The sequence below is a fragment of the Micromys minutus genome (genome assembly GCF_963924665.1).
Source record: "Micromys minutus genome assembly, chromosome: 2".
Classification (NCBI taxonomy): Eukaryota; Metazoa; Chordata; class Mammalia; order Rodentia; family Muridae; genus Micromys; species Micromys minutus.
The window spans coordinates 46958856-46986268 of NC_137971.1; the positions used below are offsets into that span (position 1 = coordinate 46958856).

The 27413-nt window shown below is 39.3% G+C and overlaps 2 protein-coding genes and 1 pseudogene across 3 annotated transcripts; 2 read left to right on the plus strand and 1 right to left on the minus strand.

Annotated features, from left to right (window-relative positions):
• Positions 1-13900: 13900 nt before the first annotated feature.
• On the minus strand, positions 13901-15095 carry LOC308416819 (speckle-type POZ protein-like; annotated as a pseudogene). Its single transcript has one exon. The product of its transcript is annotated as a speckle-type POZ protein-like (transcript).
• A 1498-nt stretch (positions 15096-16593) lies between these two features.
• LOC308416857 (high mobility group protein B1-like) lies at positions 16594-17600 on the plus strand. Its single transcript, XM_080911950.1, has one exon. The coding sequence runs from the start codon at positions 16648-16650 to the stop codon at positions 17293-17295; it is 648 nt and encodes a 215-aa protein (XP_080768076.1). The 5' UTR covers positions 16594-16647; the 3' UTR covers positions 17296-17600.
• Positions 17601-21240: 3640 nt separating this feature from the next.
• Positions 21241-22182, plus strand: LOC308416834 (olfactory receptor 4D10-like; the record flags this gene model as incomplete). The annotated part of the gene is made up of 1 exon (XM_080911928.1): positions 21241-22182. One exon carries the CDS (start codon positions 21241-21243, stop codon positions 22180-22182), a length of 942 nt encoding a protein of 313 aa, XP_080768054.1.
• Between the last annotated feature and the right edge of the window lie 5231 nt (positions 22183-27413).

Consider the following 27413-nt stretch of genomic DNA (forward strand, 5'->3'; position numbering starts at 1 on the left):
TATCCATTATATTTCACTGCTCACATGCAAATTCCCTTTGATGATTTTCCTTTTAGATTTCAGGTTCAAAACATAGTGCCCATGACAAATTTTGGATAGGAAGGATAGGAAGGAAGTCACAAAGATGTGACTTGCAAGATCTGTCCTTCCAAGGTTAAGGCTAAAGAGACAACATTTAAACCAGCCATAGAAATTCTTTATAAGAATTTCACCTGAAACCACAGTGTTTCTTTCCATACTTTGTACTGAGATCTTAATGGTGTGCATTTATGGTGGGACACTGAAGAATTTAGATAAGGACAATGAACTGCCAGAGTATAACATACAATAGGTTGTGCCAAATAACAATTGTGAATAATGTGCCTAAGGTGCAGCAGAAATAACTAAGAAGTCAGGTATGCCGTTAGAAGAAGAAACAACAGACAAGGGCTCAGCACAGCAGAAGAGAAGAAAGTATTTGCTAGGAAAACAATTAAATGGAAAAATAGCATGTTTTGTTCCAGTTTAGAATTTAGGATGATTCTTGGGGATTATGAAACCTTTCTCTACAAAGTAATTACCTTCTTTTAAAAGCCTCAAATTCCCTCTTAAAACTGGGGCAATTTCCAACCACCAGCCGGAAAGGCGGCTCGTACAGGCTGAGCAACTGGTGAGTGGGAGAACTAGGCTGCGGGGGAGCAGAGGGATCTCTGTGGAGTGCAAACGGAAAGGGCACCCCCTGCCCTGACCTGCCCTGTCCTCCCCGATCCAGTGACCGGGAACAGATCTTAGGAACTTCTGTTCCCACCCGGAGACGAATTCAGGACACAGAGCAGGGCCTGGCCCAACAGCCAGCCGGAAAGGTGGCTCGGAGAGGCTGAGCATCTGTGACCAGGAACAGATCTTAGGAACGTCTGTTCCCACCCGGAGGCGACTTCAGGACGCAGAGCAGAGCCTGTCCCAGCTGCCACCCGGAACCTGGGCTGCTGGGGAGTAGAGAGATCTCTGAGGAGTGCACACGGAAAGTGTACCAGGGACACAGATCAGATACAAGGGAAAGGCAAGAACATATCACTGACAACAAAATGGCAAGAGGAAAGAGAAAGAGTATATCCCAAGGAAACCAAGACAATCTAGCAACACCAGAACCCAGCTCTCCGATAGTAGCAAACATAGGAATTCCAAACACTCCAGAGAAAGAAGACACAGACCTGAAAACATGCCTCAAGACGCTGATAGAATTACTTAAACAAGAAAGGAAGGAAAAGCAAAAAGATTCAGAAGCTTTTAAAGAAGAAACAAGAAAAACACTCAAAGAACTCAAAGAACGAGACGAAAACAGAACCAAAGAAATAAAGGAATGGAAGAGGGAAATTAAAACAGAAATTGACACAATAAAGAAAGCGCTAAAAGAGATAACCCTAGAGTCAGAACACCAAAAAAAAGAAATCAGGAGTCACAGAAGCAAGCATTTCCAACAGATTACAAGAGATCCAGGAGAGAATCTCGGGGGCAGAAGACAACATTGCAAACATAGACAAAACAGCCAGAGAAGATGCAAAAAACAAAAAGCTCCTAACCCAAAATGTCAAGGAAATACAAGACACAATGAGAAGACCGAACCTAAGGATAATAGGAATAGAAGAGGGAGAAGAGTATCAACTAATAGGCACAGTAAATATCTTCAACAAAATCATAGAAGAAAACTTCCCTACCCTCAAGAATGAGATGACCACGAGAATAAAAGAAGCCTTCAGAACTCCAAATAGGTTGGACCAGAAAAGAAATACCTCCCGACACATAATAGTAAAAACATCAAGTGCCCAAAGTAAAGAAAGAATACTAAAAGCAGTAAGGGAAAAAGGTCAGGTAACATATAAAGGCAGACCAATCAGACTCACACCAGATTTCTCAACAGAGACTATGAAAGCTAGAAGAGCCTGGACAGACATCATGCACTCCTTAAGAGAGCACAAGTGCCAGCCCAAGCTGCTATACCCAGCAAAACTATCAATCACCATCGATGGAGAGACAAAGATATTTCAAGACAAATCAAAATTCACACAATATCTGACCACAAACCCAGCACTACAACAAATTATAGGTGGAAAACCCAATACAAGGAGGGAAAATACAGCCTAGTAAAAACAAGAAAACTCCTAAACAAGAAAACTAAAGAAAAAAACACAGACACAACTCAACCCAAAAAAGCAAAAATGGCAGGAAACAGAAACAATTATTCCTTGATATCTATTAACATAAATGGTCTCAACTCCCCAATAAAGAGACATAGACTATCAGACTGGATACATAAACAAAATCCAGCCTTTTGCTGCATACAGAAAACTCATCTCAGAGACAGAGACAGATACTATCTCAGAGTAAAAGGGTGGGAAAAAAACTTCCAAGCAAACAGCTCCAAGAAGCAAGCTGGAGTGGCTATTCTAATATCGAATAAAGTAAATTTCCAACAAAAAGTTATCAAAAAAGATAAAGAAGGACACTTTTTACTCATTACCAGGGAAATCTGTCAGGAGGAACTCTCAATCCTTAACATATATGCTCCAAATAAAAAATCACCCACATTCATAAAAGAAACTCTACTAAAGCTCAAAAAATACATTTCACCCCACACAATAATAGTGGGAGACTTTAACACCCCACTCTCACCAATGGACAGATCAGGGAAACAGAAACTGAACAAGGACACTGCAAAACTGGTAGAGACTTTGAACCAACTAGAATTAATAGATATATACAGAACATACTATCCTAAAGTAAAAGAATACACATTCTTCTCACCACCCCATGGCACCTTCTCGAAAATTGACCACATAATTGGACACAGAACGAGCCTTCATCGATATAAGAAGATTGAAATACTCCCATGCATCCTCTCAGATCACCATGGTCTACGGCTGGTCTTTAACAACAACAAAGACAACAAAATGCCCACATACACATGGAAACTAAACAACACTCTGTTAAAGGATAGCAGGGTCAAGGAAGAAATAAAGAAAGAAATTAAGGATTTTCTAGAATTCAACGAAAACGAAAACACAACATACCCAAACCTATGGGATGCAATGAAAGCAGTATTGAGAGGAAAACTCAATGCCCTAAGTGCTTCCAAAAAGAAACTGCAGAGAGCTCACATCAGCAACCTGACAGCACAGCTAAAAGCACTAAAACAAAAGGAAGCAGATATACCCAAAAAGAGTAGACGGCAAGAAATAATCAAAATTAGGGCAGATATAGACCAAATAGAAACAAAAAAATCCATTGAAAAAATCAACAAAACAAAGAGTTGGTTCTTTGAGAAAATCAACAATATTGATAAACGCCTAGCCAGACTAACTAAAGGGCAAAGAGAGAGTATCCAAATTAACAAAATCAGAAAGGAAAGTGGTGAGATAACAACTGAAACTAAGGAAATTCAAGAAATCATCAGATCCTACTACAAAAACTTATACTCCACAAAATTGGAAAATCTGGAGGAAATGGACGAATTCCTAGACAGATACAAGGTCCCAAAGTTGAACCAGGACCAAGTAAACCATCTAAATAACCCTATAACACCTAAAGAAATAGAAGAAGTCATCAAAAGCCTCCCAACCAAAAAAAGCCCAGGTCCAGACGGGTTCAGTGTAGAATTTTATCAGAGATTTATTGGGGATATAACACCAATATTCGCCAAGCTATTCCAAAAGATAGAATCAGATGGAATATTACCCAACTCATTTTTTGAGGCTACAATAACCCTCGTACCTAAGCCACACAAAGACCCTACAAGGAAAGAGAACTTCAGACCAATCTCACTTATGAACATTGATGCAAAAATACTCAACAAAATCCTTGCAAACCGAATCCAAGAACACATCAAAACCATCATTCATCATGACCAAGTAGGCTTCATCCCTGGGATGCAGGGATGGTTTAACATAAGGAAATCCATCAATGTAATCCACCATATAAACAAACTTAAAGACCAAAATCACATGGTCATCTCACTAGACGCTGAGAAAGCATTCGACAAAATCCAACACCCCTTCATGTTAAAAGTCCTGGAAAGAACAGGAATCCAAGGCCCATATTTAAACATAATAAAAGCAATATACAGCAAACCAACAGCCAACATCAAACTTAATGGCGAGAAACTTGAAGCAATCCCACTAAAATCAGGGACTCGACAAGGCTGCCCACTCTCTTTCTACCTATTCAACATAGTACTGGAAGTCCTGGCTGGAGCAATTAGACAGCAAAAGGAGATCAAGGGGATACAAATCGGAAAGGAAGAGATAAAAACATCACTCTTTGCCGATGACATGATAGTGTACTTGAGTGACCCCAAAAATTCCACCAGAGAACTCCTACAGCTGATAAACAAGTTCAGCAAAGTGGCCGGATACAAAATTAACTCAAACAAATCAGTAGCCTTCCTATACTCAAAGAACAAACATGTGGAGAAAGAAATTAGGGAAAAGGTACCCTTCACAATAGTTACAAAAACTATGAAATACCTTGGTGTGACTCTAACTAAGGAAGTAAAGGACCTGTATGACAAGAACTTCAAACCTCTAAAGAAAGAAATTGAGGAGGATCTCAGAAAATGGAAAGATCTACCATGCTCGTGGATTGGAAAAATCAACATCTTAAAAATGGCCATCCTACCAAAAGCAATCTACAGATTCAATGCAATCCCCATCAAAATTCTAACCCAGTTCTTCATGGAATTGGAAAGATCAATGTGCAATTTCATATGGAATAACAAAAGACCTAGAATAGCGAAATCCATCCTCAACAACAAAAAAACATCTGCGGGAATCACTATCCCTGACCTCAAGCTATATTACAAGGCAATTGTGCTGAAAACTGCAAGGTACTGGTACAGAAATAGGCAAGTGGATCAATGGAATAGAATAGAAGATCCAGAAATGAGCCCTCATGTATAGGGTCACCTGATTTTTGACAAAGGAGCAGTAAACATTCAATGGAAAAAGGACAGCCTATTCAACAAATGGTGCTGTTCCAACTGGCACTCAACATGCAAAAGAATGAAAATAGACCCGTTCTTATCTCCTTGTACAAAGCTCAAGTGTAAGTGGATTAAAGATCTCCACATTAAACCAGATACACTGAAACTATTAGATGAGAAAGTAGGAAAACCTTAGAACACATAGGCACAGGAGAAAATTTCCTGAACAAAACACCAATGGCTCAAGCTCTAAGGTCAAAGATTAACAAATGGGACTTAATTAGATTGCAAAGTTTCTGTAAGGCTAAGGACATCGTCAAGGAAACAAAACGGCAACCAACAGAATGGGAAAAGATCTTTACCAACACCACATCAGATAGAGGCCTAATATCTAAGGTGTACAAGGAACTCAAAAAGCTAGACACCAGAGAATCAAATAACCCTATTAAAAAATGGGATACAGAGCTAAACAAATCTTTTTCAGTTGAGGAACACCGAATGGCCGAAAAACATCTGAGGAAGTGCTCGACAGCCTTAGCCATCAGGGAAATGCAAATCAAAACAACCCTAAGATTCCACCTCACACCAGTCAGATTGGCCAAGATCCAAAACTCAGATGACAGCAGATGCTGGCGAGGCTGCGGAGAAATAGGAACACTTCTCCACTGTTGGTGGGGTTGCAAGCTAATACAACCACTCTGGAAATCTGTCTGGCGATACCTCAGAAAATTGGATATGGTACTACATGAAGACCCAGCTATTCCACTTCTGGGCATATACCCCAGAGACACTTTAATACACAACAAAGATATATGCACCACAATGTTCATAGCGGCTCTATTTATAATAGCCAGAAGCTGGAAGGAACCCAGATGTCCTTCAGAAGACGAATGGATACAAAAATTGTGGTACATATACACAATGGAATACTACTCAGCCACCAGAAACAATGACTTAACCAAATTCTTAAGAAAATGGCTGCATCTAGAGAAGATCATCCTGAGTGAGATAACCCAGTCACAAAAGAACAGACATAATATGCAGTCACTGATAGTGGGATGCTAACCCCAGAGGCTTGCACTCCCCCAGAAACAACTCACAGACTGTATGAAGTCCAAGAAATAAAGAAAACAAAAACTATACATATATTCACAAAACAAGAAGACTTTGACTATTTCCATGTTGCGTTTTGTTTTGCATGTACTTTACGCTTATTGCAACTAGTACGTTTTCAATGCATACTGTCAAGCCCTTGAAAAAAATCAATTACTGACTAAAAAACATATTCACATGGTTTTATGTAAAATTTATTTTAATGTCTGAGAAAACAGTACTGACAAAAATGTATAATTTTAAGCAAAAAATGTTTAAAATCATTAAAAAAAATAATAAGCTGTTAGTCTTTTGTGTAGATGGAAATATCTCAAGAAACACTTCTTGTTATGATTAATAATTTGAGTCTTATTTGTAACAGATAAGAGACCAATATATTTTTCATGTATTTTCATGTTAAAAAGAAATAAATCTTGTTTTGAAGACAAAAAAAAAAAAAAAAAAACTGGGGCAATTTCAAAGGCAAATTTATATGCATATGTTGCCCATGGCTAACTGAGTCTCCTTGACTTAATCCATAAAGAGCAAAATTCTGAAGCAAGCAGATCCAACCACCAAGACTTTTTTCCACTTGATAATGTCCCTCAAATCCATTCAAACAAAAAGAACAAGTTGCCTCAAAGACAGAAAAGCATTTTACATTTTGCCAATGTCTCTAAATGAAAATTTTCCATGTTAGGTAAAGAGGATGATGTGTTCTAAAGAAAGGAAAGATACAGGTTAATTATTAGTCTAGTGCCTGGTGGAGAACTAACAAACATTTCCATATTATTATTTCCACAGTCTCATAAAGTAAATGTTATGCTTTCCCAAAATTACAAAGAAAACTGCAGGAACCTCAAGGATTCATTCCAGGTAAAAGCGAGAAGGAGGAACAACAGACCAGGTGACACTGCCCTGCAAGTAGCCTAGGAACAGAGAGGTCTGTGCAAAGCGCTCAGAAACTGTGCACCCCCCATTGGTTCAGGTGAGCAGAAACCCTACCATAGGGTCTCAGTTTCTACCTGGTGGACCTGTGCCTGCAAAACAGGCATTCAGGCCATCTGCCACCAAGAAGAGCAGAGATCCAGGGACACAGGGCTAGGGAGACTGTGCTGCCAGTAGCCTGGGAGCAGAGAGGTCTGTACCAAGTGCTAGGAAATGTGCACCCCCACCCCATTGGTTAAGGGGAGCAGGAACCCTGCCATAGGGTCTAGGTTTCCACCCAGCAGGCCCATGTGTGCAGAACAGGCACTCAGGCCATCGGCCACCAAGAACAGCGAGGATCCAGGAACACAGGTCAGGTACACCGGAGACACGGGAACCAATCACTGACAACAAGACCAACTATAATCACAGACAACAAGAGGGCAAGAGGAAAGCAAAAGAACTTACCCCAGGGAAATCAAGACAACCTGGCAACACCAGAACCAAGCTCTCCCATCACACCAAACAGCAGAATGCCAAACACTCCAGAAAAAGAAGACTCAGACCCAAAATCATACCTCAAGATGATGATAGAGATCCTTAAACAACAACGGGAGGAAAAATATAATGAAATAGAAGCTTTTAAACAGAAAACAAGAAAAACACTCAAAGAAATCAAAGAACTAGAGGAAAACAGAACCAAAGAAATGAAGAAATTGGAGAAGGAATTTAAAATGGAAATGGACATGATAAAGAAAACATTAAAAGAGACAACTCTAGAGGAAGAAAACCTATAAAAGAAATCAGGAGTCACAGATGCAAGCATCTCCAACAAACTATAAGAGATGGAAAACAGAATTTCAGGGGCTCAAAACAACAGCGAAAACATAGACAAAACAGTCAGAGTAGATAAAAAAGCAAAAAGCTCCTAAACCAGAATGTCCAGGAGATCCAGGACACAATGAGAAGACCAAACCTAAGAATAATAGGAATTGAAGAGGGAGAAGAATATCAACTAAGAGGACAGTAAATATCTTCAACAAAATCATAGAGGAAAACTTCCCTACCATTAAGAATGAGATGACCATGAGCATAAAAGAAGCCTACAGAACTCCAAATAGAGTAGACCACTAAAGAAATTTCTCCCAACACATATCAGTCAAAAAGCCATGTGCCCAAAGCAAAGAAAGAATACTAAAAGCAGTAAGGGAAAAAGGTCATGTAACATATAAAGGCAGACCAATCAAAATCACGCCTGACTTCTCAACAGAGTCTATAGAAGCTAGAAGATCCTGGACAGACACCATGCAGACCCTGAGAGAATACAAATGTCAGTCTAAGCTGCTATATGCAGCAAAACTCTCAATCACCACAGATGAAGAGACCAAAATATTCCAAGACAAAACTAAATTTACACAATATCTGACCACAAACCCAGAACTACAATGAATTATGGATGGAAAACCCAATACAAGGAGGGAAACTACATCCTAGTAAAAATAAGGAAATATATAAGCAAGAAAAAGAAAAGAAAAAAAAAACACACAGGCACAATTTTACCTCCAAAATCAAAAATAGCAGGAAACAGCAACCACTATCCCTTAATATCTGTTAACATAAATGGACTGAATTTCCCAATTAAAGGATATAGGCTATCAGACTGGATGCATAAACAAAACCCAGCATTTTGCTGAATACAGGAAACTCATCTCAGAGACAAACACTATCGCAGAGTAAAAGGTTGGGAAAAAAAACCTTCCAAGCAAACAGCCCCAAAAAGCAAGCTACAGTGGCCATTCTAATATGAATTAAAGTAGTTTTCAACCAAAATTTATCAAGAAAAATAAGGAAGGAAACTTTTTACTCATTACAGGGAAATTTTGTCAGGAGGAACTCTCAATCCTTAACATATATGCTCCAAATACAAGAGCACCCATATTTATAAAAGAAACCCTACTAAAGCTCAAAAAATACATTGTACCCCACACAATAATAGTGGGAGACCTCAATATCCCAATCTCATTAATGGACAGATCATGGAAACAGAAACTGAACAAGGACACAGTAAAACTAAGAGAGGTTATAAACCAACTAGAATTAATAGATATCTATAGAACATATCATCCTAAAACAAATAAATACAAGTTTTTCTCAGCACCTCACTGCACATACTCAAAAATTGACCATATAATCAGTCACGAAACAAGTCTCAACAGATATAAGAAGATTGAAATACTCCCATGTATCCTATCAGATCCTCATGGTCTAAGGCTGGTCTTTAATAACAACAAAGACAACAAAAAGCTCGTATACACATGAAAACTAAACAATGCTCTATTAAACAATAGCAGGGTCAAAGAAGAAATAAAGAAATTAAAGATTTTCTAGAATTCAATGAAAATGAAAACACATTCCCAAACCTATGGGATGCAATGAAAGCAGTACTAAGAGAAAAACTCATAGCTCTGAGTGCTTCCAAAAAGAAACTGGAGAGAGCATACACTAGCAACTTGACAGCTCTAGAACAAAAAAAAAAAAAAAAGCAGATACACCAAAGAGGAATAGACTGCAAGAAAAAATCAAACTGAGAACATAAATTGACCAACTAGAAACAAAATGAACCAAAGAACCATCAAAACCAAAAGCTGGTTCTTTGAGAAAATTAGCAAAATTGATGAGTCCTTAGCCAGACTAATTAGAGAGCAAATAGAGAGTATCTAAATTAACAAAATCAGAAAGGAAGGTGGAGAAATAACGACTGAAACTGAGGAAATTCAAGAATCATCAGATCCTACTACAAAAGTCTATACTCAACAAATCTGGAAAATCTGGAAGAAATGGGTGAATTCCTAGACAGATACCAGATACTAAAGTTAAACCTGAACCAGGAAAACCATCTAAATAATCCCATAACACCTAAAGAAATAGAAGAAGTCATCAAAAGCCTCCCAACCAAAAAGAGCCCAGGTCCAGATGGGTTCAGTGCAGAATTCTATCAGATATTTATTGACAACATAATACCAATACTCTCCAAACTATTCCACAAAATAGAATCAGATGGAAGACAACCTAACTCATTTTTTGAGGCTAAAATGACCCTAGTTCCTAAACCACACAGAGACCCTACAAGGAAAGAGAACTTCAGATCAATCTCAATTATGAACATTGATGCAAAAATACTCAACAAAATTCTTGCAAACCAAATCCAAGAACACACTAAAACAATCATTCACCATGATCAAGAAGGCTTCATCCTGGGAATGCAGGGGTGGTTTACCATACGGTAATCCATCAATATAATCCACCATATAAACAAATTCAAAGAAAAAAACCACATGGTCATCTCTCTAGATGCTGAGAAAGCATTTGACAAAATTCAAAACCCCCTCATGTTAAAAGTCTTGAAAAAAACAGGAATCCAAGGCCCATACCTAAACATAATAAAAGCAATATACAGCAAACCAACAGCCAACATCAAACTTAACGGTTGGAAACATGAAGCAATCCCACTAAAATCAGGGACTCAACAAGGCTGCCCACTCTACCCCTACCTATTCAACATAGTACTGGAAGTCCTAGCTGGAGCAATTAAACAGCAAAAGGAAATCACATCGATACAAATAGGAAAGAAAGAAGTAAAAACATCACTATTTGCAGATGACATGATAGTGTATTTAAGCGGTACCACAATTTCCACCAGAGAACTCCTACAGCTTATAAACAAGTTCAGCAAAGTGAATGAATATAAAATTATCTCAAACAAATCAGTAGCCTTCCTATATTCAAAGGACAAACGTGTGCAAAAAAAATTAGGGAAAGGATACCCTTCACAATAGTAAAAAAAACTATGAAATACCTTGGTGTGACTCTAACTAAGCAAGTGAAGGACCTGTATGACAAGAACTTTAAACCTCTAAAGAAGGAAATCGAGGAAGATTTCAGAAAATGGAAAGATCTCCCATGCTCATGGATTGGAAGGATCAACATTTTAAAAATGGCAATTTTACCAAAAGAAATGTACAGATTCAATGCAATCCCCATCAAAATTCCAACCCAGTTTTTCATTGAGTTGGAAAGAACAATGTACAATTTTATCTGTAATAACAAAAGACCTAGAATAGCGAAATCCATCCTCAACAAGAAAACATATGCTGGAATCACTATCCCTGACCTCAAGCTACATTACAAGACAATTGTGCTGAAAACTGCATGATTCTGGTACAAAAATAGGCATGTGGATCAATGGAATAGAATTGAAGATCCAGAAATGAACTCTCATGTATATGGTCACCTGATTTTTGACAACGGAGCTGTAAACTTTCAATGGAAAAAGGACAGCCTATTCAACAAATGGTGTTGGTCCAACTGGCACTCAGCATGCAGAAGAATGAAAATAGACCCATTCTTATCTCCTTGTACAAAGCTCAAGAGTAAGTGGGTCAAAGATCTCCACATTAAATCAGGTACACTGTAACTATTTAATGAGAAAATAGGGAAAACCTTAGAACTCATAGGCACAGGAGAAAACTTCCTGAACAGAACACCAATGGTTCGAGCTCTAAGGTCAAAGATTGGCAAATGGGACTTAATGAGATTGCAAAGTTTCTGTAAGGTTAAAGACACTGTCAAGAAAACAAAACAGCAGCCAACAGAGTGGGAAAAGATCTTTACGAACCCCACATCAGAGGTCTAATATCCACAATATAAAAAAACTCAAAAAATTAGACACCAGAGAATTAAACAACCCTATTAAAAATGGGGTACAGACTTAAACAAAAAGTTCTCAATCGAGGAATATCGAATGGCTGAGAAACATCTAAGGAAGTGCTGAACATCCTTAGCCATCAGGGAAATGCAAATCAAAACAACCCTGAGATTCCACCTCACACCAGTCAGATTAGCCAAGATCCAAAACTCAGATGATAGCAGATGCTGGCGAGGTTGTGGAGAAAGAGGAACACTTCTCTACTCTTGGTGGGGTTGTAAACTGATACAACCACTCTGGAAATCAGTCTGGCAGTTCCTCAGACAAATGGACATAGTACTACCTGAAGATCCAGCTATTCCACTTCTGGGCATATACCCCAGAGACACTCCAACATACAACAAAGATACATGCACCACAACGTTCACTGCTGTTCTATTTATAATAGCCAGAAGCTGAAAAGAACCCAGATGTCCTTCAGTAGAGGAATGGATATAAAAATTGTGGTACATTTACACAATGGAGTACTACTCAGTTATCAGAAACAATGACTTTATGAAATTTTTAAGAAAATGGATGCATCTAGAGAATATCATCCTGAGTGAGATAACCCAGTCACAAAAGAGCAGACATAATATGCAGTCACTGATAATGGGATACTAACCCCAGGATGCTCTGAACACCCCAAAAACAACTCACAGACTGTGTGAAGTTCAACAAAAAAAGAATATATTTTAATTAAAATAGAACTGTATCACATCTCCCTTTCCTCCCTACAGCCCCTTCTAGTTTCTCTCTTATCCCCTCAAATTAATAGCCTCTTTTTCTATATTATTGTTACATATATACATATGTGTATGTATATGTACCCACAAATACTTAATTACAACCTTAAAAAAGGTATTTGTATACTTTTATGCAAAAATACTGAGTATTTGTACAAATTTCTTTGTTTTTTAAAATAAATTTTAAAAGTGTTATCTATATTTAAAACTAATCTTTAGTCACTCAAGACAAACATGTTATATTCTAAAATGAACATTTATTTTAATTTTATTTTCATCACTTTATTATTTTTTTACAAAGTAGTAATTATTTATATTTTCAAAAAGAAAAAGTTAACATTTGGAAGTCTCCCCTTTGGAAGAGGGACTAATCAGAAGTGACAGGACCGGCAACAAATCAGGTACAAACAGCCAGGCCATGTCGGCTGGGATTTTTTTTCACATAGCAACAATAATAAAATTTCCTTTTCTCTTCTTTTTGTCTTATGTATTTTCTGGATTTGTTTCTTCTTTCTTCCTCTCTCTCCTCTCTCTCTCTCTCTCTCTCTCTCTCTCTCTCTCTCTCTCTCTCTCTCTCTCTCTCTCTCTCAGAAAAAGGGAAGGGGAAGGGAAGAAAAAAATAAAATCAGAGAAAAATGCCAAAAATTCCATTTTCCACAATATCTAAAAAACAGAACCATAGTTTTTATCAAGACAGTATGAATTCTGGATGAATTTTTTTTCAGTTTTTAACACCAATAAGAATTTCTGCAGAAACCACTACTGTCAAACACTCATTTTCCAGGAGATGACGTCCTGCCCTCTGCCGTCACGCGTCACTTTTCATAAGAGGATAAAAGGATGGGCTTGTTCTTGCAAACAGTAAGTGCTAATGAGAGAGGTCTTCTGATACTTGTATGGTAGTGAGTTTTCACAAATATCCACAGTTGGAAGGACTAAAATTTGCTTCTTTCAACATAAATACTACTGGAATCCACAAACTGATTTTTGAAAAAAAATCTTTCTTCTTTTCTTTTTCCGTCTCTTAAAACTAAATATCCATTTGTTTCTGCTTTTTTTTTTTTTGTCCTTTTTGCTCCAGGCACCTGACGATTTGTTCTGCTCAGTCAGATGTCAAGATTTCTCCGAAGTACCACTGCTGGGATGTGCTTGGGGCCAGCGCCTAAACTGAATCCCAGTGTCAAACTTGGTCAGGCCAAAGGGCACATGGTGACAGAGCAACAGGGTTCCATTAGGTTGAGTGGCCCGAGTCCTGGGCCCTTCCCTCCCCCAGTTCCCCTAAGTTATTTAGTGCTGTTTTAAAGTCTGAGTCACGGTGTAGTCTTTCCCCTGACAGAGTAAAAGCTCCACAGGTTGCGCTGTCTACCTGGTAGTCAGTGGCAGCAATGGGGGCTGCTGCTTCTGGAAAATAAATGGAGTCTTCCAACTGGCAGGATCTTAGGATTGCTTCAGGCGTTTTCTGGGGGGGGGGGGGGGGCCAGGAAAGGACACTGTGCCGAAACCAGAGAGCGGTATGCTTCTGCTACTAAGTTGGGGTGTGACACCACCATTGACTTCCACCCAGAGGTCTCCAAGACGTCTGAAGCATGATAGTTGATGAAATCCAGTGCCTGAGTTTTCAGCTGATCTGTGCTGTGGAGCACGCCCTGGAGCATTGGAAGGTCATGTGCGAAGACGCCCTCCGCAGGAACCTCTCTGTGGGGATTCTCATCCTGGCTGACCTCCAGCAAATCATCAGCCATTTGTCAAGATTCGGTGCCTTCCCCGTGTAGATGAAGCACATCATTTCCTTTAAAACTTCAGGTTCTACATCGTTAATTTCAACCCGATTCTTTTTGCTCTCCTCCATTTCATGTTCAAACATGGCACTGAAAACTGGAGACCGAGCTGCTAAGATAGCCTTGTGAGCCTGGAACTCCTGGCCAGCCACACACAGGCAGCAGTCTGTGAACCGGGAATTCTCCCACAGCCCTCCTAACTCATCTGCCAACCCGCATTCCCGAACTTTACCGTGTTCATAGTGTTCTGCCCAGAAATATTGACAGAGTCTTGTACCACACTCACATTGCAGAAGAGGGTGAGCTTGTCATCAGGGAGAAGCCCATTGGCCTCGTCCAAGAGATGATCTCTACGGATGAATTTTTTTGAATCCCCAGTCTTTGCCTTGCACGAACCTATACGCTCGCTGACTCTCCATAGCTTTGGTTTCTTCTCCCTTGGCATTCAGGATGGAGAACTTGAACTTTGCCCGAACTTCACTCTTTGGACAGCTGACCAACAACAGGTAAAGCGATAGGTAATCTTTGCTTTCTTTCTTCATCTAGCCCTTTCGGGTTTACTCGCAAACACCATTTCAGTTTATCATTGGCTCCTGATGAAAAAGTTGAACTTTTTATGACTTCACCCATTTCCTCCTGGCAAAAACTAAAGTTACTGATGGTCCACATGTAGGAGAACTTCGCTACCTTGATCTGTGTATAGCACCAGCTCTCAGCAACGAGACCACTCGACATTTCTGCCGGAGGTGGAGGACTTGGAACCCTTGACATCGCCAGTTTGAAGGTTAAACGGGTCTCCAAAGTTAGGGGACAAAGATTTCTGGTTTTTCATCACCCTGAGAACGGCGGCGACAGCTGCTGGTCCCTGTCCCCCTGCGCTCACCTCATACTGCCCGCAACATCCGGGACCTGCGGGACCGCCGATACACAAATACATGCTTGGAGCGCGCACACACATACAAACACTCACACACACATACACACACACACACACACACACACACACATACAAACACTCACACACACACACACACACACACACACACACACACACACACACACATACACACAGACACACACCGGCCTGGGCGTCCTGTCATCCATTTTCATCACTTTAAATTGTGTATTTGCATATGTATATGAGTACAGGTGCTTGCAGAAACCAGAGCAGTCAGCTCTTCATACAGCTGGAATTACAGGTGATTAAAAGCCACCTAATGAATGCTAAGGATTAACTCAGGTCTTCTGGAAAAATAGTATGTGCTCTTAACCATTGAATTGTTTCTCTGGCCCCACAATTCTAGCTAGCTAGCTAGCTTGCTTGCTTGCTAGCTTTCTAGCTATCAGTGTGTCTGTCTGTATTTCTATCGTTTGATGTGGGAGTGTTTCTCTCCATGTTTGTCTACATGTATGTTCACCCACAGAGACCAGAAGAGGGAATTGGATCCCTTGGGGCTGAAGTTATAGATGAGAATCTCTGTGGATTCTGGGATTTAAAACTACATCCTAGAAGAACAGCCAATCTTTTGAGCCATCCCTCCAGAGCCAATTTTTACATTTTCTGCATGTCCCTGCCTACCATGACTTCCCCAGGTTAGACTGTGCCCTACTAGTCTAAGCGACACAAATCATTCTTTTAAATTACTTTTGACAGGCATTTTGACACATTAAGATGAGTACATAGGCAGCTTCCATACTGTGTGAGAAAAGTGATTAACTTAAAATTGCTTTCTGGCAAGGTCAGTTATCTGTACCATGTAGTGCTTCTTTTCCTCTCTTTGCTTCTGCTGCTGTGCATTTAAGTTGCCACTCAATGACACAGACAGAATATGGAGGATAAGAGTCATTTACCTCAGATGACTATGAGGAAGCATACTACACAGCCTTTGAAGGAACAACAACCAAAGATTCCCATTTCATCTGAGTTCCAGGGCTTTGGATTGTACCATCCAGTTCTGTGGAGCAGTACATTGACACAACATCAGTGCTATTGTGTGTACAGTTGTTCCAATGCCCCTCTGTGTTGCCACTTACAAACTTATCTCTATCTACCTTCCTCCAAATGGATGGTTTTATAAGCTATAATGATGGGAAAGAGTTGGTAACTGTGCCTTTCTAAATATACTCCATAGATATTTACTGGATTCTGTAGAAGTGGACATCCACGCTCAAGAGCCATAATGTTTTCTACTTGATGAGGAAACTAAGTGGTGTGAAACTACTTGTGGTTCAGTTCTACTTTTCTAACTTCTTGACTTTATCCATGTAAAAAATTTGGGCATGTAGGGAATACAGAGGCATCTCAGTGGTTAAGAAGATCAGAACTGATAGAGACAGCGCCAGGGCAAGCGAGAGCCGGACGGGCACTGGGCAACTCTGTGCCTCGCGGAGGAAAATCAACTAAACATGGGCAAAGGAGATCCTAAGAAGCCGAGAGGCAAGATGTCCTCATATGCATTCTTTGTGCAAACCTGCCGGGAGGAGCACAAGAAGAAGCACCCGGATGCTTCTGTCAACTTCTCAGAGTTCTCCAAGAAGTGCTCAGAGAGGTGGAAGACCATGTCTGCTAAAGAAAAGGGGAAATTTGAAGATATGGCAAAGGCTGACAAGGCTCGTTATGAAAGAGAAATGAAAACCTACATCCCCCCAAAAGGGGAGACCAAAAAGAAGTTCAAGGACCCCAATGCACCCAAGAGGCCTCCTTCGGCCTTCTTCTTGTTCTGTTCTGAGTACCGCCCAAAAAGCAAAGGCGAGCGTCCTGGCTTATCCATTGGTGATGTTGCAAAGAAACTAGGGGAGATGTGGAACAACACTGCCGCGGATGACAAGCAGCCCTATGAGAAGAAGGCCGCCAAGCTGAAGGAGAAGTACGAAAAGGATATTGCTGCCTACAGAACTAAAGGAAAACCTGATGCAGCGAAAAAGGGGGTGGTCAAGGCTGAAAAGAGCAAGAAAAAGAAGGAAGAAGAAGATGATGAGGAGGATGAAGAAGATGAGGAAGAGGAGGAAGAAGAGGAAGACGAAGATGAAGAAGAAGATGATGATGATGAATAAGTTGGTTCTAGCGCAGTTTTTTTTCTTGTCTATAAAGCATTTAACCCCCCTGTACACAACTCACTCCTTTTAAAGAAAAAAATTGAAATGTAAGGCTGTGTAAGATTTGTTTTTAAACTGTACAGTGTCTTTTTTTGTATAGTTAACACACTACCGAATGTGTCTTTAGATAGCCCTGTCCTGGTGGTATTTTCAATAGCCACTAACCTTGCCTGGTACAGTCTGGGGGTTGTAAATTGGCATGGAAATTTAAAGCAGGTTCTTGTTGGTGCACAGCACAAATTAGTTATATATGGGGACAGTAGTTTGGTTTTTTTTTTTCCGGTTTTTTTTCTTTTGGTTTTATTTTGGGTTTTTTTTTTTTTTCTTCATCTTCAGTTGTCTCTGATGCAGCTTATAAGAAGATAATTGTTCTGTTAACTGAATACCACTCTGTAATTGCAAAAAAAAAAAAAAAAAAAAAAAAAAAAAAAAAAAAATTTGCGGCTGTTTTGTTGACATTCTGAATGCTTCTAAGTAAATACAATTTTTTTTATTAAAAAAAAAAAAAAAAAGAAGAAGAAGAAGATCAGAACTAACCCAGTTTGGATTCCCATATCCAAGTGGTAGCTCATGTAACTTGTCTGTAACTCTAATCCCAGGGCATCTGACACCCTCACACATATATACATGCAGGTAAAACACAAATGCATGTAAAACAAATGCTCCGTTTTAAACATAAATGTGGGCATTCAAATATGAGATCTTTTGTAACTCTAAAGACATAAAGAAAGACCCTGGTAATGTTAGTCGCATGGACTGACATGTTGTATCAAAGAGCTGTTTATGCTTTAGAATAAGAGAATTTGGTTTCTGTCTTGACAACCTGAATAAAACTTTTTTTCCATAATAATCCCTGTTTACACATGGGTGTATCTGTTGACAACAATTTAATAATCCCCAATGAAACTCCACCACTAGCAGTTCAACTAGCCAGTTGATTTCTACCTGCTGGCCCAACTATGTATACCTTTCATAATAAGCCTGAGACTAAGGGACCAGGACAGGAGACAGAGTCCCAAGGCAACATGTTAGAGATACAAACCAAATGGATTTCTTGAATTGCCTCGAAAGTATTTGGACATCAGCCAACATATGTCAATAATTGTAAATGTGTACATGCATGAGTCTACATAATATTCTAATAACTCCCATTGAAATTGCACAATCAATATTACAATTAGGTAGCTACTTTTACTATCCTACCAAGTGAGAGTTCCTGTGCAAGCCTTACATTAAGCCTAAGGCTGAGAGATTTGAATATAAGAAAGAAACATGATAGAAGATCCTGAAAGATGTGATTCCTTGAGGTTGCTGTTGAGGCAAATAAGCAAGGACGCTAAGATATTCAATCACAAAAAAGACTTTACATCCAGAAGCATATCTTCCAGGGATTAGTGTCAACAGTTGCTGCACAGTGAACCTAGCATCATATCATATCATCTGGAGTTTTAAGATAAAGAAAATAGGTAAAGATGTTCAGCTGCTAGCTAGGGTTTTGTGTATAATGAGAACAAGATGTTGTCATTGGTTTTGTTTAACTAACTTAACTTTAATGTTTCGTGGGGATATAAACTATTTCATACCTATTTCATAACTATTTCAAAGACAATCTTCTCACCAACAAGCAACAAAGGTAGGTGTCACAAACTTGAAGGGGACATTGTGTTAAGAAGAATTCAGAGGGTAGCCTGAGTCTGAGACAAGTTATCAGGCAAGTGTTAAGAGCTTTTCAAATGCTTGGTGTGTGATTGTCCTGTGTTAAGGTGAATGAAAAAGGGGTTTTCTGAAAAGTACAACTAATCAAATTTTTGCAAATATCTGTAGGATAAAAATATAAAGATACATATATTGAATTAGACTAGAAAAAAACAATGTAACTCCATTCTTTTTATCTCCCCACATTTATGCATTCTTTCTTTCATGAAATGCACACCCAGTAGGTAGTATTCCTAGATCTATCACTCATTGAGTTGACAATACCTAAGAACCATAGAATTAAATAGTTAAACATTTATTGATGAAGTAATGAGGCAAGGAATGGCATTGCTACTAAAAGCCTCCTACCAAAACTCCTCACACACCTCCACTAGTCCACTGCACTGCATTTTTCTGGCATCTCTGTGTGGCTGTGCCATTTCACTACCTTTTGGTATGAATTCCCTGTCTCTGTTCTTCATCCAGACAGTGACAAATTTTTGTCTCCACTGTTAAAGCTTAAATTTTCCTATAACAGCCCTATATAGAGCCCTGCTGTGCTTTCAGGACACTAGGATATAATTGGTTGATCTCCACAATTGTAGTTGCATTAAATATTTTTATGTTCCTCAGACTGAACACGGTTTCAGAATAAAACCTTTGCTGCACTTTTGTGCAATGTAGCTACTGTAAGTCCAGTCCCAGCTGTACTATAAGGACCACAACCAATGTATGAGAAAGTACTAAAAAATTATGGATATAATATATACTTTTGAAATTCCTGATAAATAGTATCAGGAATACAATCTGATCTAATTTGGAAAAATCTGGTTTTCTTTTTTGAACATCGGTTTTTGCTCCACAGCCTGGGGTATCTGCAGAGGTGTGAGAGGATAGAATGGTGTATGATATATCGAAGTTTATCTGGAAATGTCGTAAATTTTCAAGCCAGTCGGGAAGAAATTTTCTGGTATCTTTACACTACAATTAACATGCAGAAATAACTCCAGCTCAATGAATGATGAAAGACTGCTTGTTCCACTAAACAAAATGGCTTTGAAGATAAATAAAACTACATTTAAAGTTCAGATTCTCAACAAACAATTGCTGTGATTTTGAGGTAATTCCATTTTCATCTCTTTTGCATCTCCAGCGACTAAGCAAAAACTACCTATTCACAAGAATTCATGAAAGAACCATTTACCAGGCACGGTATAGCTTGAGATAAATAGACCCTCAAGGACACCCTGAATCTCTGAAATCTTAAAAATTGATCTGTTAATGATGCATACTGGAGAGAAGACAAGAATAGTGGACAGGAGAGTAGATTTATAGTTCACTGAAATGTTTTGACAGAACTAACATAGGGAACCTGAGTTGAAACCAGAAAGCCTCATTCCTTGGCATCCCACATTAGTCACAGAGAGAGAGAGAGAGAGAGAGAGAGAGAGAGAGAGAGAGAGAGAGACAGAGACAGAGACAGAGACAGAGACAGAGAAAGACACAGAGAGAGACAGAGAGGGGGGAGAGAGAGGGGGGAGAAAGGAAAGAGAGAAAGACTCAGAGACACAGAGAAAAAGAAGGAGAGGAAAAGTAAGAGGAAAGAGTGAGGTTGGAGAGTGGAGAGTGGAGAGAGCAGAGAGCAGAGAGAAATAAGGGTGAGAGAATGAGAGGGAGAGGGAGAGAGAAACAGAGAGAGAGTGAGAGAGAGTGAGAGAGAGAGAGAGAGAGAGAGAGAGAGAGAGAGAGAGAGAGCAGAGAGCAGAGAGAGAGCAGAGAGAGAGAGAGAGCAGAGAGAGAAAACGTTTTCTTCTCTTCTATGCTTGATCAAACTGATAATGTTCACAGCTCACAGTTCAGAGTCCCATCATTCACTTGGTTGGTAACAGAATGAGGAGGTGGTGAAACTACTGGACCAATTGCTGTCTCACCACTGTGGGCTCAGCACTGCCTCTCTCACTAAACACCTGAACTCTGCCCTTAGTGGAAAAACACATCACCTTTCATAAGAATTCCAAAATCTAAATTTAATCATAAGCAAGAGTCTCCCTGGACAACTAATAGAAAAAATGACAAATTAGAGAAAGTTAACGTGGTACAATAGCCATAATGAGAAACTTATGAATTCTACCTTAGGAGTTTAGGAAGACAAGAGAAGCAGACTGAGACTAAAACCAAAGAAAAAAAAGAAAAAAAGAGGAAAATTTAATGCAGATGGAAAACTACACCAGAATCAAAGAACTCATTTTCCTTGGCCTAACCCAAAGTCAAGAAGTGAGCTTGGTGCTGTTTCTTTTCCTTCTCCTGGTGTATGTGACAACTCTGCTGGGGAACCTTCTCATCATGGTCACAGTCACCTGTGAGTCTCACCTTCACACTCCCATGTATTTTTTGCTCAGGAATTTGTCTATTGCTGACATCTGCTTTTCCTCCATCACTGCCCCCAAGGTTCTAGTGGACCTTCTCTCAGACAGAAAGACCATCTCTTTCAATGGCTGTCTCACTCAGATGTTCTTCTTCCATCTTATTGGGGGAGTGGATGTGTTTTCTCTGTCTGTGATGGCTCTAGATCGTTATGTGGCCATCTCTAAGCCCCTGCACTATGTGACCATCATGAGCAGAGGCCGTTGCATTGGGTTAATAGCAGCCTCCTGGGTGGGAGGCTTTGCCCACTCCATAGTGCAGATTTCTCTCTTGCTGACACTCCCATTCTGTGGACCCAATGTTCTTGACACTTTCTACTGTGATGTCCCCCAGGTCATCAAACTTGCCTGCACAGACACCTTTATGTTTGAGCTGCTGATGATTTCCAATAATGGAATGCTCACCACACTGTGGTTTTTCTTGCTCCTGATATCCTACATGGTCATATTATTATTGCTGAAGTCTCAGTCAGGAGCGGGGAGGAAGAAAGCCATCTCTACCTGCACCTCCCACATCACTGTGGTCACCCTGCATTTTGTGCCCTGCATTTATGTCTATGCCAGACCCTTCACTGCCCTCCCCACAGATAAAGCCATCTCTGTCACCTTCACGGTTATCTCCCCTCTGCTTAACCCCTTGATCTACACTCTAAGGAACCAGGAGATAAAGACAGCCATGAGGAGACTCAGGAAAAGACTTGGACCTTCTCATATGATAGAGAAGTAACTTCTGCCTTTTGGCACCATAATTGTTTCAAACATTAAAAAAATAAACTGTTATGCTTTCTCCTTATTTTCTTTATTTAGATATTTAAAACAGTAAAAGGTTGTCAAATCAATAGTTTAACATGATAACATTTGCTTTGCTCCTTTGGTTTTATTATTACATTGGATTTTATTCTATTACCCAGGCTAGCAGAATGTCCACTAAATGTCCTGGTGTATCCTCAGACACAACAACCCTCTTGTATTTGCTACTGAGTGCTAAGATTGCAGATGTGAGCCAAAACTCCAGTATAAAGTCAATTACTTAATCAAATTTAATTTTCATTTGTGAGACAATGAAGCTTTATTAATAGACATTAAAGGACTTCAGGGCACAGAACAGAGCCCAGCTCATCTGCCACCTGGACCTGCAGCTTGTAAAGGCTGAAAACTGGTGAGTAGGAGATCTAGGCAGCCTGGGAGCATAGAGATCTCTGCGAAGTGTGCACAAAAAGTGCACCCCCCCACCCTGCCCTGCCTGATCCAGGGACCAGGAACACAACTTTGGAACTTCTGTTCCCACCCGGCAACTCTGAGGAGTAGAACAGGGCTCGGCCCATCTGCCACCTGGACCAGTAGAGATCCAGGGACACAGACCAGATACAAGGGAAAGGCAATAACATATCACTAACAACAAAAGGCAAGAGGAAAGGGAAAGAGTATATCCCAAGGAAACCAAGACAATCTAGCAACACCAGAACCCAGCTCTTCCATAACAGCAAACACTGGAATGCCAAACACTCCAGAAAAAGAAGATGCAGACCTGAAATCATACCTCAAGATGCTGATAGAGATACTTAAGAAGAACGAGAGAAAAAGCAAAAAGATTCAGAAGCTTTTAAAGAGGAAACAAGAAAAACACTCAAAGAACTCAAAGAACTAGAGGAAAACAGAAACAAAGAGATGAAGGAATGGAATAGAGTTTTAAAATGGAAATTGACACAATAAAGAAAACACTAAAAAGATAAACCTAGAGGTAGAACCCTAAAAAAGAAATCAGGAGTCACAGAAGCAAGCATTTCCAATAGATTACAAGAGACGGAAGAAAGAATCTCGGGGGCAGAAGACAACATTGTAAACATAGACAAAAGAGCAGGAGAAGATGCAAAAAACAAAAACCTCTTAACACAAAATGTCCAGAAAATCCAGGACGCAATGAGAAGACTGAACCTAAGGATAATAGGAATAGAAGAGAGAGAAGAGTATCACCTAAGAGGCACAGTAAATATCTTCAACAAAATCAAAACGGCAACCAACAGAATGGGAAAGGATCTTTACCAACACCACATCAGATAGAGGCCTAATATCCAAGGTGTACAAGGAACTCAAAAAGCTAGACACCAGAGAATCAAATAACCCTATTAAAAAATGGGATACAGAGCTAAACAAAACGTTTTCAGTTGAGGAACACCAAATGGCCGAGAAACACCTGAGGAAGTGCTCGACATCCTTAGCCATCAGGGAAATGCAAATTAAAACAACCCTGAGATTCCACCTCACACCACTCAGATTGCCCAAAATCCAAAACTCAGATGACAGCAGATGCTGGCCAGGCTGCGGAGAAAGAGGAACACTTCTCCACTGTTGGTGGGGTTGCAAGCTAATACAACCACTCTGGAAATCTGTCTGGCGATACCTCAGAAAATTGGATATAGTACTCCCTGAAGACCCAGCTATTCCACTTCTGGGCATATACCCCAAAGACACTTTAAAACACAACAAAGATATATGCACCACAATGTTCATAGCGGCTCTATTTATAATAGCCAGAAGCTGGAAGGAACCCAGATGTCCTTCAGAAGATGAATGGATACAAAAATTGTGGTACATATACACAATGGAATACTACTCAGCCACCAGAAACAATGACTTAACCAAATTCTTAAGAAAATGGCTGCATCTAGAGAATATCATCCTGAGTGAGATAACCCAGTCACAAAAGAACAGACATAATATGCAGTCACTGATAGTGGGATGCTAACCCCAGAGGCTTGCACTCCCCCAGAAACAACTCACAGACTGTATGAAGTCCAAAAAATAAAAAAATCAAAAAAATATACATATATTTACAAAACAAGAAGACTTTGACTATTTCCATGTTGCGTTTTGTTTTGCATGTACTCTACGCTTATTGTAACTATTAGGTTTTCAATGCATACTGTCAAGCCCTTGAAAAAAATCAAGTACTGACTAAAAAAATATATTCACATGGTTTTATGTAAAAATTATTTCAATGTCTGAGAAAACAGTACTGACAAAAATGTATAATTTTAAGCAAAAAATGTTTAAAATCTGTACATTTATCTTTGTTTTGTAAAATAAAGTCGTTTAAAAAAAAAAAATTCGCTACCCTCAAGAATGAGATGACCAAGAGCATAAAAAAAGGCTTTAGAACTCCAAATATGTTGGACTAGAAAAGAAATACCTCCCGACACATAATAGTCAAAACACCAAGTGCCCAAAGCAAAGAAAGAATACTAAAAGCAGTAAGGGATAAAGGTCAGGTAACATATAAAGGCAGACAAATCAGAATCACACCCAATTTCAAAACAGAGACTATGAAAGCCAGAAGAGCCTGGACAGACATCATGCACACCCTAAGAGAGCACAAGTGCCAGCCCAAGCTGCTATACCCAGCAAAACTATCAATCACCATAAATGGAGAGATGAAGATATTTCAAGACAAATCAAAATTTACACAATATCTGACCTAAAACCCAGCACTACAACGAATTATAGGTGGAAAACCCAATACAATGAGGGAAAATACAGCCTAGTAAAAACAAGAAAACTCCTAAACAAGAAAACCAAAAGAAGAAAAAGACACAGACAAAACTCAACCCACAATAGCAATAATAGCAGGAAACAGAAACAACTATTCCTTGATATCTATTAACATAAATGGACTCAACTCCCCAATAAAGAGACATAGGCTATCAGACTGGATAAATAAACAAAATCCAGCCTTTTGCAGCATACAGGAAACTCATCTCAGAGACAAAGACAGACACTATCTCAGAGTAAAAGGGTGGGAAAAAAAACTTCCAAGCAAACAGCCCCAAGAAGCAAGCTGGAGTGGCTATTCTAATATCTAATAAAGTAAATTCCCAACCAAAAGTTATAAAAAAAATAAGGAATGACACTTTTTACTCATTACCAGGGAAATCTGTCAGGAGGAACTCTCAATCCTTAACATATATGCTCCAAATAAAAAAGCACTCACATTCATAAAAGAAACCCTACTAAAGCTCAAAAAATACATTTCACACCACACAATAATAGTGGGAGACTTTAATAACCCACTCTCACCAATGGACAAATCATGGAAACAGAAACTGAACAAGGACACTGCAAAACTAGCAGAGACTTTGAACCAACAAGAATTAATAGATATATACAGAACATACTGTCCTAAAGTAAAAGAATACACCTTCTTCTCACCAACCCATGGCACCTTCTCGAAAATTGACCACATAATTGGACACAAAATGAGCCTCAATCGATATAAGAAGATTGAAATACTCCCATGCATCCTCTCAGATCATCATGGTCTACAGCTGGTTTTTAAAAACAACAAAGACAACAAAAAGCCCACATACACATGGAAACTAAACAACACTCTGTTAAAGGATAGCAGGGTCAAAGAAGAAATAAAGAAAGAAATTAAGGATTTTCTAGAATTCAACGAAAACGAAAACACAACATACCCAAACCTATGGGATGCAATGAAAGCAGTACTGAGAGGAAAACTCATAGCCCTAAGTGCTTCCAAAAAGAAACTGGAAAGAGCTCACATCAGGAACCTGACAGAACAGATAAAAGCCCTAGAACAAAAGGAAGCAGATATACCCAAGAAGAGTAGACGGCATGAAATAATCCAAATTAGGGCAGAAATAGACCAAATAGAAACAAAAAGAACCATTGAAAAAATCAACAAAACCAAGAGTTGGTTCTTTGAGAAAATCAACAAGATTGATAAACCCCTAGCCAGACTAACTAGAGGGCAAAGAGAGAGTATACAAATTAACAAAATCAGAAAGGAAAGTGGAGACATAACAACTGAAACTGAGGAAATTCAAGAAATCATCAGATCCTACTACAAAAACTTATACTCCACAAAATTGGAAAATCTGGAGGAAATGGACGAATTCCTAGACAGATACAAGATCCCAAAGTTAAACCAGGACCAAGTAAACCATCTAAATAACCCTATAACACCTAAAGAAATAGAAGAAGTCAACAAAAGCCTCCCAACCAAAAAAGCCCTGGTCCAGACAGGTTCAGTGCAGAATTTTATCAGACATTTATTGGGGATAGAACACCAATACTCTCCAAACTATTCCAAAATAGAATCAGATGGAATACTACCTAACTAATTTTTTGAGGCTACAATATCCCTCGTACCTAAAGCACACAAAGACCCTACAAGGAAAGAGAACTTCAGACCAATCTCACTTATGAACATTGATGCAAAAATACTCAACAAAATTCTTGCAAACCGAATCCAAGAATACATCAAAAGGATCATTCATCATGACCAAGTAGGCTTCATCCCTGGGATACAGGGATGGATTAATATAAAAAAATCTATCAACATAATCCACCATATAAACAAACTCAAAGAACAAAATCACATGGTCATCTCACTAGATGCTGAGAAAGCATTGGACAAAATCCAACATCCCTTCATGTTAAAAGTCCTAGAAAGAACAGAAATCTGAGGTCCATACTTAAACATAATAAAAGCAATATACAGCAAACCAACAGCCAACATCATACTTAAAGGTGGGAAACTTGAGGCAATCCCACTAAAATCTGGGACTCGACAAGGCTGCCCACTCTCCCCCTACCTATTCAACACAGTACTGGAAGTCCTGGCTGGAGCAATTAGACAGCAAAAGAAGATCAAGGGGATACAAATCAGAAAGGAAGAGATAAAAACATCACTCTTTGCCGATGACATGATAGTGTACTTAAGAGACCCCAAAAACTCCACCAGAGAACTCCTACAGCCGATAAACAAGTTCAGCAAAGTGGCTGGATACAAAATCAACTCAAACAAATCAGTAGCCTTCCTCTACTCAAAGGACAAACATGTGGAAAAGGTACCCTTCACAGTTGTCACAAAAACTATGAAATACCTTGGTGTGACTCTAACTAAGCAAGTGAAGGACCTGTATAACAAGAACTTCA

What these genes read in the sequence shown, in the direction of transcription:
- LOC308416857 (XM_080911950.1), top strand. Translation starts at nt 16,648, where the DNA reads ATGGGCAAAGGAGATCCTAAGAAGCCGAGAGGCAAGATGTCCTCATAT.